The sequence below is a fragment of the Ostrinia furnacalis genome, unplaced genomic scaffold (genome assembly GCF_004193835.3).
Source record: "Ostrinia furnacalis isolate ACB-3 unplaced genomic scaffold, ASM419383v2 OfSCF4239, whole genome shotgun sequence".
Taxonomy (NCBI): domain Eukaryota; kingdom Metazoa; phylum Arthropoda; class Insecta; order Lepidoptera; family Crambidae; genus Ostrinia; species Ostrinia furnacalis.
Genome location: NW_021134478.1, coordinates 249,212 through 260,218, shown reverse-complemented (window position 1 = coordinate 260,218; position 11,007 = coordinate 249,212). Strand labels below are relative to the sequence as shown.

General features: G+C 38.0%; 2 protein-coding genes across 2 annotated transcripts; one reads left to right on the top strand and one right to left on the bottom strand.

Annotated features, from left to right (window-relative positions):
- The first annotated feature begins 3,274 nt into the window (after positions 1–3,274).
- LOC114359123 (gamma-butyrobetaine dioxygenase) lies at positions 3,275–4,737 on the top strand. Its single transcript, XM_028313379.1, has one exon. The coding sequence runs from the start codon at positions 3,436–3,438 to the stop codon at positions 4,654–4,656; it is 1,221 nt and encodes a 406-aa protein (XP_028169180.1). The 5' UTR covers positions 3,275–3,435; the 3' UTR covers positions 4,657–4,737.
- Positions 4,738–5,075: 338 nt separating this feature from the next.
- Positions 5,076–6,065, bottom strand: LOC114359135 (DNA polymerase zeta subunit 2). The gene has a single exon (XM_028313398.1). The coding sequence runs from the start codon at positions 5,935–5,937 to the stop codon at positions 5,359–5,361; it is 579 nt and encodes a 192-aa protein (XP_028169199.1). The 5' UTR covers positions 5,938–6,065; the 3' UTR covers positions 5,076–5,358.
- Positions 6,066–11,007: the final 4,942 nt, after the last annotated feature.

The window sequence follows — 11,007 nt, the reverse complement described above, 5'->3', positions numbered from 1 at the left end:
GCCCCCGTCTGTCCGTCTCAAAATACCTTCTTCTAGATGACAAGGGCCCCCTTGATCCGTAAGTGCCCAGGGCCCCTAGTAGGTTAAAGAAGGCCCTGTGTTTACATAACTTTTTGTCCTAAATTAAATTAGAGAAGTTATACATAAGCAAAAAGGATTTTTTTTTTTGCTTATAACTTCTTCAATCTTTAATTTAAGGCAAAAATTTATATTAACATATTTGTAGGCAAAGCCATTTTCTACAAATTATGACTGTACAATTTTTTTGTACGACGCATAGTTTCCGAGCCATGCACGCGGGCAACCGTAGCACAGGGTCCACGCTGCGCGGGCCCCCTGTGCTACGGTTGCCGCATGCCCCGCAACCCAGGCCGTTGGGGGCCCGCGCAGGCTGGGGCCCGGCTGGCAAATGCCACCCCGACTGTATGGCCAGTCCGACGCTGTGTGAGCGCGCCAATATACGTATGCGGCGCGCACGCACACGCTGACAAAATTCGGCGCAACCACGACTGGCTCCCCGCTAATCCCGCAAAATGTTGTCAGTGTGTGCGTGCGCGCCGCATACGTATTGGCGCGCTAACATACAAACCGCGCCCGTGCGTTTCTATGAAGATGACCCACTCATTTGTATTTTCTGGCGGTACTGACGATACACCATCCATAGAGCAAAGACTAATGATCGCACACTTTCACGATCTCTTCACTTGCTTGCGCTTGACCACAACCTTATTCCGCGCCTGAAATTCGAACGTCACGGCCTGTATAAATTTATAGAAATGTCACTCCATGATGAAGAGGTGAGTTGACGATTGATGATTTCTGAAATACAATACCTATTGCTATTGCGATGTCACTTCCGAATATTGATATATCTTATTTAAAGTTAATTTAAATATAAAGTCTTATGTTTTTCCAAAATGGCCAAAGAACGCTTTTAGTCAAACTCGCCAATAATACCTACTAATTATAAAATGGTTTTAGTTATAACTTCGAACAATTGGTTAGGTATCTTATTTTCTATGATTTTGTGTTACATTTTCCGTTAATATTTACATTCTTAGGACTTGAATAGACAAACATGAACAAAAGTATTTTAGCAAAAAGATCAGAGATTATTATTTTGTTTTATTTTCATACATGAAGTTTATTTATTTTAAAATTAAATGCATGCAACACACAAGTACATGACAACTGGAATATTCTTAGATTTTAAAGTTACATACATAATTTATTTGGGTCATTCCACAAAAATATGTCAACTCTTAGTCCGCGCCACATTTCACATGAAATATTTGTTAATATTTTATTCCAAAATTGTTAAATAACAGCTCGCAATGTGCTTTATTCATCACCCATTTATATTTTTTGAAACTATTTTTAAAACATCTTAAATTCCTTTTGAATGACCCAAAACGTCATTCCCTAGGCATGTCCGTACTCCAAAAGTTTGTGTTTTGGGACCCACATTTATAAAAACATCAACTTTATCCTTTGTTTTAATTAACGAATAATCTATTTAAATGTATATTACACCAAATTCTATTAATATTTTGCGGTTTCAATAAACAATAATTTGATTTTCTTTAGTTGAAAAAGAGTCTACAGTTTTTAGCGTCATTCCCTCGCCACGCACTGATTTTATAATTTTGCGCTTTAATATGTATTTAGAGTGAATGACATTTAGTTGAGTTTAAAGTACGATACGAAGTTATCCTCAGACCATACTGGCTTTGCGGTAGCCGTTTTTTGAATAAGTGCAAACGTGCCAGTTGTTGCGGAAACATGTGTTAATCCAGTCACTTCGTCAGTCCCTAGTTGAGTAGCTTTATTGATTATAATAGGAAATTGTATATAATTTAATAGTATTTACGTGTGGTTTTTTGGCTATTTTCGGCACATCGTATTAAGCATCTTATAATATAAAGTTAATCTGCATTTGTGTTAAGTTTTACTCCAAATCGTCAGTCCCTAGAGCGTCAGGCCCTAGCTTTAAACGGCACTTGGAACTAAATTACTAGTTAGGGAATGATGTTTTTTATATAGTGATAATAACAAAACAACTACATTATGTGTATTAACTTATCTATAAATGTTAAGGTTATAAGTTTTATACTTTATTAGAAGTCATATTGGAGTAATGTAGTATGAAAAAATTGAAAATTATAATTTCTCCTAAAATAAAGCATAAAGTGACTGGCCCTTTTAGACATAACATAATTAATTAATAAACAATAATTTACACTAATAAAGTATTCAAAAGCATCTTAAAAAAGTTACGGACAAAATGACGTCGAAAATATACAGATTTTTATGGAATGACCCATTTACTAATAATATGAGTTGTAGTACTTGTAGTATAATAGGCTAGTTGCCTAAAAAAATTTTTTTAGTCCGTAATGTTTAATATCAAAAAATATTGGACACATATTATTTTTATTTGTCAATCTAACAAATAATTACATAGTTATGGTGCGTTGAAGTTGCGCACGACGTCACAACGTGCGGCATTTTTAAGCAAGCGTTGACGTCACGGGCCTCTTCTTATGAACTTTGGGGCGCTTTATCTCTTAAAATTTTCATTAGTTTGAAAAAGTGAAAAATACGTGTAGAGTATTTTTTGATAAGTTAACTGACGGACTAATTAAAACTCTTGCTTTTTGACCCAGGCAACATCCCCATTGTTACATAATTATATTTAAAGATTGTTATATTGTATATCTTGTAAAACGTATATTTTAAGTAGTTACATAATTTATATTTTAGTATACATATTATATTTTTTTAAATTGAAAGTTCTATGTAGTAAGTTTGTTGTAATCATTGGCCATAATATACACCTATTATCTGAATAAAAATAGTAATAAGAAGTCAAATGTTTATTTTATTGCTATCAGACACTCGGTCCACAAACCTTTTACGGTATGAAACTAATTACATATTTTTAACTAAGATGTGCCATGCCATTCCGATAATTCTGTTATCTTTTGTTTTACTATCACCCGGTTGCGTGAAGGAGGATTTATTTAATATATTTTTATTTGATTTACATTTAAATATTATAGCTAATGTAAATATCAACTAGATAAATAATTTACTATTTTGCCGTTAAATACGTCATTTATTTTTCTCCTAAACAGGATCTCAAATTCTCCGTAGCCCTTGCGCTACCTATCGGTAGATAAAGTAGATATTTTCTCGACTTTTAACCTCCTACTTCAAATTAATAAATACCCACTAGCACAATTATTGTGCATGAGATAATGGTCAACTAAACTTTATCAACACGCCTAATCACTCCATACATTGTTGTGGACTTTACATTATACGAATATCATCTCGTAATATTTTATGTAAATGTGAGCTACTTTTATCTCCAGCTATCAAACTCCAAACTCCGAACCGGTTTACAAGTTAACTGACCTTCGCGAGCGAAACATGTTCGCGACGAAACGCCTTGTGAATCTAATATTGGGTGGCAATAAAATAAAAACTTCGCAAACTTTAGTGCAACGTTACAAACATGAACATTTACAAGTAGAAATCAGCGGCGAAAATCTCAAGTTCCCCTACGTGTGGTTACGAGATAACTGCCAGTGCGAACAGTGCTTCCACAAGACCGCCAAAAGCCGGATATTGGATTGGACGAAATTCGACCTTAACGTCAAACCAAAAGACGTATTTAAGGACGAAAACTCCGTGAAAATATGCTGGACCGACGGACACACCTCACAGTATAAATTAAACTGGTTAAAATTCAGAAGTTTTACGCCTAAAAGTCAACAAAAGTACAACGAGACAATATACAAACCGCCGAAAATCACGTGGAACAATGAAAACTTCGCTGAGATATTCAGTAAGCATGATTATCACGAAATATTGAACTCTGATAAAGCACTCTATGACTGGTTGCATAAACTTTCCGTGTATGGAGTTGCGCTGATTCAAAATACACCGGATTCTGAAACTGCAGGGGATGCTATTGTGGATAAGGTTGGCTTCACGAAACGGACGCACTATGGAGTCAAATTCATAGTTCAAAATGTTCCTAACACGAGCAATGTGGCATACTTATCGAGTAATTTGCAAATGCATACAGATTTACCCTATTACGAATACTGCCCTGGAGTGAATTCTCTGCACTGTCTAGTGCAGACTGAAGGGCAAGGGGGTGATAATCTTCTGTCTGACGCACACTACGTGGCTCACTATATGAAGGAACATCATCCAGACCAGTTCAAAGTATTGACAGAAACCGAGGTTGAATGGTGCGACATCGGCACGGAACACGGCAACGATTTCTTTAAGCTGTACAGAGCTCCAGTCATCTGCCTTGACAGTAAGGGTGAAGTAATCAGGGTAAACTTCTCCATTCCCCAAAGAGGCAGTCATTTCCCTGGACCGATAGAGAGTGTGGTGCCCTGGTATGAAGCTCACAGTTTATTCTTTAAGCTGAACCAGCGTTTTGCTGCCAATTTCAAGACCAAGGCTGGAGAGATACTGATTTTCGACAACATCAGGTTGCTCCACGGTCGCAACGCGTACGAAGACAACGGCAATAACGTCCGGACGCTGATAGGCGCGTACGTTGACTGGGATGAGGTGTACTCGCGACTGCGCTGTCTGACAGTCAAATTGAAGAATGAAGATGGTATTTAGTCATTGAGAACAATGACTGTTCATTATAATGAAAATTTTATGTGTCCTTCATTAAAATATTTCGTCCAACTGTAATCATTCACAAATTAGTAGATTCCTTAATAAATTCTTATGAATGACTTTGGTGGTTGTTATCTTCTTCTTTACATCTAAAACTATGTAAAATATTGGTAACAGAGCAGGTGAAGATACGAAAAATAATCGTAGTTGTAGAATACAGATAAAGCACACTATAACCTTATTGTAGGTTTATTGTTGTACCACACAAGACAAATGATCCCAGACAAGCTTAGAATAGTTAAAATAATGGTACATAATATTATTGTGTAAATAGATCTTATTGTGCAGCCAGACTGCTAAAAGCAGTTATTTAAAAAAATAATGATTCAAATTAGGCAAAATTAAAATACACATTATTTAATGGCATAATTTATTAAATAATTCTTAGTAAATATCACAGTATTCTATATAAAAGCTATATTTAATGTAAATCTACTGTGGTTGAGGAGGCTGCAGGTATGGCCTAACAGGCACCGGCAGAGACAGGTAGTTGAAGGCTTTGCCCAATTTCCCATAATGCCAGACATGTGACGGAGCTCGAAAGTTATTTTTTAGGGTACCTATGCCTCATCTTCTGATAAGGTGGCCCCAGAATATGCAACACATTATGCATATCCTGCCCAGTTTTAATACACTGGTGTTTCATATTTCCACATAACTTTCTAACCTATAGTTTCTTATTGGAAAACTCCTAAGTGGGATGATATTGTCCATGTCTTTCCTCTTCCCATTTACTTCCACCAAAGGAAAATCTTCAAATACTGGATCGAGTGCCATGGAAACCGCCATAGCTTCATTTGTGTGGATATGAATAGTAAAACTAGCATCTTCCGGTAAAGTTTTGTATGTATCACATTTGGCTAAACAGAGGCAAAAAGCTCGTAAATTCTGCTCGGCTTGGATTAAATACGCGTCTGATGTCTCGTCATAGTCTTCAGTTCTGTGCACATCAAATACGAACTTCATAACAGCCGCGTAGTCAGCGTCGGTGATTGCAAATACCACTCGACTTAGTTGACCATTCTTTAGACATTCCCGGATGCTTTTTAAACACAAATCAATATATTGCCTTATTTCAGGATGAATGCAACTGTAAACAACCACATTGTACTTTTTTCTAGTTTCAAAAACGCTTTGTGGGTACACTGAAGTGTAATAAAGTATGCTATGAAATGCAACCGCTAGGAATTCCACAGTTATATCTTGAAAGCAAGGGTCCATTTTGCCCACAGAGCACGTAATAACTTCTACCGTTCTACCTATACGAAATTAATTTCCAATCCAAAAATTTTACACTCAACACACAGTTTGTTTTTGTGGTTGTTTTCACTTTGGTTTTCACATTGTTTTGGTTTTAAAAAAGTGACATTGACATTTAATTATTTTTTTAATAAACTTGACAGATTATAGATCAACGTTCCATATTACGCACATCTCAATCTTAAGTTAGGCCGGCCCAGAACAAACAGTGAAACGCAACTGCAAAAGATGATTCTCATGAATGAAACTGAAACTGAAAGTTTCAAACTGGTCGCGTCATGTGTGGTCTCTCAACGGACGCTATGGCAGAAACTTAGATAGATGCAACTATTGATGTGCCGTTCCCGAGAACGCTCTCTCAACTGAGAATATTCTCGGGAGCGTTCCCGGGAGCGTTCTCCTAAGTGAGAAAGGTTGAGAATCATGTTTATCAAATGGAAATAAACAAACTTTCTTAAGTAAAATAGTATTAAATTAAGTCAATAGATAAGTGTATATTAAACAATACACTCTATTTGCAGTGAATGGCTATATTCTCAGTGTTCCTGAGAATATTCTCGGGAACTTTCTCGGCAATATTCTTGGCAACTGCACCTTTATTATATTTTATTTTTTTCGTGGTGAAATGTCGTTTTAATGATATGTAAGATGACAGAAATTTCTTTTTATACATAATTAAATAATGTAACTGTCCATTTTTTCGTTTTTAACACGCTCTTATTAGGTCGTCGTGTATGTAACTAACTATGTAATGGAATCTTAGAATCTGAATTACACACACTTCTAAGTATTGTATCATCATGAAACTTGGCAATTACTATATGTAGATTAGAAATGACAATACAATATTGCGGTACCTACCAGCTGGTCTGATGAAGGGACTGGAAGGTGGCCAAAAGAACTCCTAAACGAAACGGCGGAATCACATCGAGTTTGAGTTCATTGGATGTCTTTTCGAGATCTTTAAGTGCTAGATAATGTTCAGGGTCCTAATGATGGAGTCAGGAGGTAGCCATAGGAACTCCTAAACGAAACGGCGGAAACTCATCGATTTTGGGTTCGTTGGATTTGTCCTTTCGAGCACTTTATTGTTAGATGATGTTCAGGGTCCTGATAATTTTTGGCTTTTTAGTGCTGTTAGTAATTAAAAGCGTGTTACCTATTAGTTTTTTAAACTATTCTTATTTGACATTAAGGGCATATTCACAATCGCTTAGTAAGGGCCTGTTTCACCACTTCTGGATAAGTTGTGGATAGCCTGTCTGACGAATCATTTGACACATTTTTATAGAAAATAAGTGCTAGCTAGATTGATCCGACACTTAGAAGAATGGTAATACTCCTCTTCAAAAAAGGTGACAAAACCTTGTTGAAGAATTATAGACCCATTTCGCTTCTGAGCCATGTCTATAAGCTGTTTTCGATAGTCATTACGAATTGTCACGCTAGCAGGCTCGACAACTTTCAGCCCCCCGAACAAGCCAGTTTCCGAAAAGGCTTTAGTAACTACCATATACCATAATAATATACGCAACGGCAGATTATACGGAAGATCAAGGAGTATAATCAGCCACTTTGCGTTTGTGGACTATGAGAAAGCCTTCGATTCGTTTGAATAATGGGCAGTACTTCAGTCTCTTCAATTGTGCCAAATTGACTATTGATACATTAAAGAGTTGAAAGGCTTGTACAAACACGCCACAGTGACAGTCCGTTTTAAGATCAGGACCCGAAACCTATCTAGTTGCAGCGAGGGGTGAGACAGGGAGACGTCATCACCACCGCCCTGGAAGATGTTTTCAAGCTTCTGGGCTGGAGCGGATTCAGCATAAATATCCACGGCGAGTACATCACCCAGACATCAGACGATATCGTAGTCATGGCTGAGATCGTGGAAGATCTAGGCACAATGCTCGATGGCTTCAACAGAGTCTCTCAACAAGTGGGTCTCAAAATGAACATGGACAAGATTTAAAAATCATGTCTAAAGACCGTGTTGCACCCACTCCTCTATAAGTTGGAGACTCTACACTTGAGGTTGTTGACAATAATGTATACCTGGGACAAACAGTCCAGTTAGGTAGGACCAACTTCGAAAAAAAAAGTCAATCATCGAATCCAGCTCGGCTGGGCAGCCTTTGGGAAGCTTTACGATATTTTCACGCGGCTTCTCTGTCGCGTCGCCACTCCGCTTTAAATCCACTTTGAATCCGCTTGCAATCCGCCAGGGTGGCAAGGGCCTTAAAACTCAGAGGCACACTGATGTTCAAATACCGTAGCCGAGTCCTAAAGCCGCGGTACGCGTTCGCCACGAAAAGAGTGAGCAAGACAGCAATATCTCACTCACACGTTTCATGCCTTGTTTATAACGACTAGGCATAACGCCCAGTTAATAAAACATCGAAACATTACAGATAATATCACATATGAACAACAAAATAAAAATTAAAACTAAATTCATTCTGTCGAGAACACTGAGAATATTCCCGGGAGCGTTCTCGGTTCTCGAGAATATTCTCACTGGGAATATTGCCGGGAACGAGAACTTTCTCAGCGGCACATCTCTAGATGCAACTCAAAAGTAACTAGCAGTTGCGTTTCACCGTCTGTTCTGGGCCTTAAAGTTGCATGCGATTCCGCACAGAGCACGCGATTCCGTATAGGGAGGGTAGTTGAACGGAAAGCATAGTCGATCTTTTTTTATTGGTCTAAATCACTCCAAATATACCAAAGGCTTTCCATAGACGAGCAGATGTGTGCAACCAAAATGAGTCATTACCTTAGATTAATATTAATCTAAGGTCATTACATAAAACAGTACATGCCAAATAAACCTCACAAGTAGGGGTTTTTTTTTATTTATTTTTTATGCATAACAAGGCAGGTATTTGACCACAATCGCACCTGATGTTAAGTGGGGTTCAAGTTGTAAGTACCTCATCACATTTCAGATTAGAACTTGCTGTAAACCCTCTGTAAATTGGGTCTACCTGCAAATGGCGCTATACGTGGTCGGCCTAGTGGCAGCAGCAGCACCATACAAGGAGAACTTGCACTGAAGAAATTCCGAGGACCAGCTCAACCAATCCCATCGAAAGATGTCAGGTTAGATCAAACATCTCATTGGGCGTTATTTTGGCTGGACAAGCAGCAGAGGTGCAAATTCCCAAAATGCTCAGGGTTTACTTTCAAAATGTGCCAAAAATATATAAAATATTGTGTACCTATCATTATGTGATACAAAAAAAAAAAGTAATTATACAGGGTGTGGCGTGTATTATATAGTGGTCCAAAGCAAAAGGATCGATACACTGTACACTGCGGTAGGTACACACACACCAATGTGTACGTTACTCCAGCTGGAAAGTAGCTCCTAGAGTGATATGAGTAGAAGGTATAATTAGTTCCCAACATGGTGTAAATGTGCGCCGAATTAGAGATTAGTGCGTGCTGTCGTTTTGGTACAAAATGAAAAAAACGATTCCTGCTGGAGTAACGTTGTTCTAGCAGGAAAATTCTAAACGAATGATCGGAAAGAGAAAAACTGTGTACGAGCAGATAGCTTATATTTGTTCTATTATGTGAGCTGAAAATGTGATTTGTGCGTCTTCAGGTTTTCGAGATATTGCATTTCCTGCCAGGGTAACGTTTTGCAGAATGCTCTATCTCAATAACCGTTATATGTGCGCCTATAGAATAAACATACACGAGTAGCTCTTGATTTGTGCGTATATGTGAAAGAAACATGTTTGTGAAAATATTTATAAATATCAAGTAATCGAGCTTTCTTCAAAATCCGAAAAAATCGTGTAGCGCCTGAATAACAAAACATACAAGCTCACTGAAAACTGTATTCGATCCTTCTTAAGACGTATTATAACCATAGAAAGTTTCAAAAACGCACATTCATGGGTCATTGAATAATATCACTAAAAGTAATTACGACGGAGCTATAACTTTGACGTCAAAATACAAGGAATCAGCTACACCAAGATGAGCGGATGTTAACCGTATAATTAGAGCGTTTATTGAACAAATATAAAATACAATATTCAGCTTGGAATGTATCGCTTAAAAAAAGATATGCATAAAAATATCAAATTGTAAATACCGGCTGGTTATCCGACCAAATTCGAATGCATACAAAAAAGCGACGGATTCATACTTATCGACGACCTTCCACATTAAGCGTATTAAACTTAAGCTGTTGTTAGTACAGTCGTGTTCAAATGTTTTAGGCAATTAATAAATATATAGTATTATTTTAGATCAGTCTTTCCCAAAGTGGGCGATAACGTCCCCTTGTGGACGCTGCAGGCTTAAAGGGGGGCGGTAAGAGACCCAGAAAAAAAATCGGGACGTTGTGCAGAAGCTTGGGAGGCGTCATCTACTAGGAGGACTCTTAAACACCGACTGAGCTCGACTCTTGACTACAAAAATGGGGGGCGCTAATAATATTTTATTCTCAAAGTGGGTAGTAGACTAAATAAGTTTGGGAACCGCTGTTTTAGATGGTTAAGGGGCTTTACTAGGGGAAAACGGCAATATTGGACCTCTTTTCTATTTCCCGTTACTTAAAGATATTTCGCACAGAAATTTGTCAAAATTCCACGTGGCCGCATTGAGTTATAATGTACTACGTAGTAATATTACTTGATTCAATGCGTGGCCGCGAAGCCGCGGGCGGATAGCTAGTTTTTTACAAAAGCTCAAGACGACCGTGTTTTACAATAAACGTTCCTAATAAAATCACAACGGACATCGCGGCATCGGTATTTACCTCTTCGATACAGTCAGGAGACTTTTAGATTTCAAGAAAACTTAAGCGCTCCTGCTCGCGACGCCGCCACCGCGTCGCCGCCGCGCCGCCGCCGCACCGTCGCCGCGCTAATATTTCTATTAACTTTCCGATAAAAATGTGAATGGCGCTTACGATGTTTAGTTTCGAGCTCGTTGATAGACACCCTTATTTTCCTGTGTACCCTTGGCTGTTCCCTTGATGGTACAGTGGAAAATAAATTTTAACCGCTG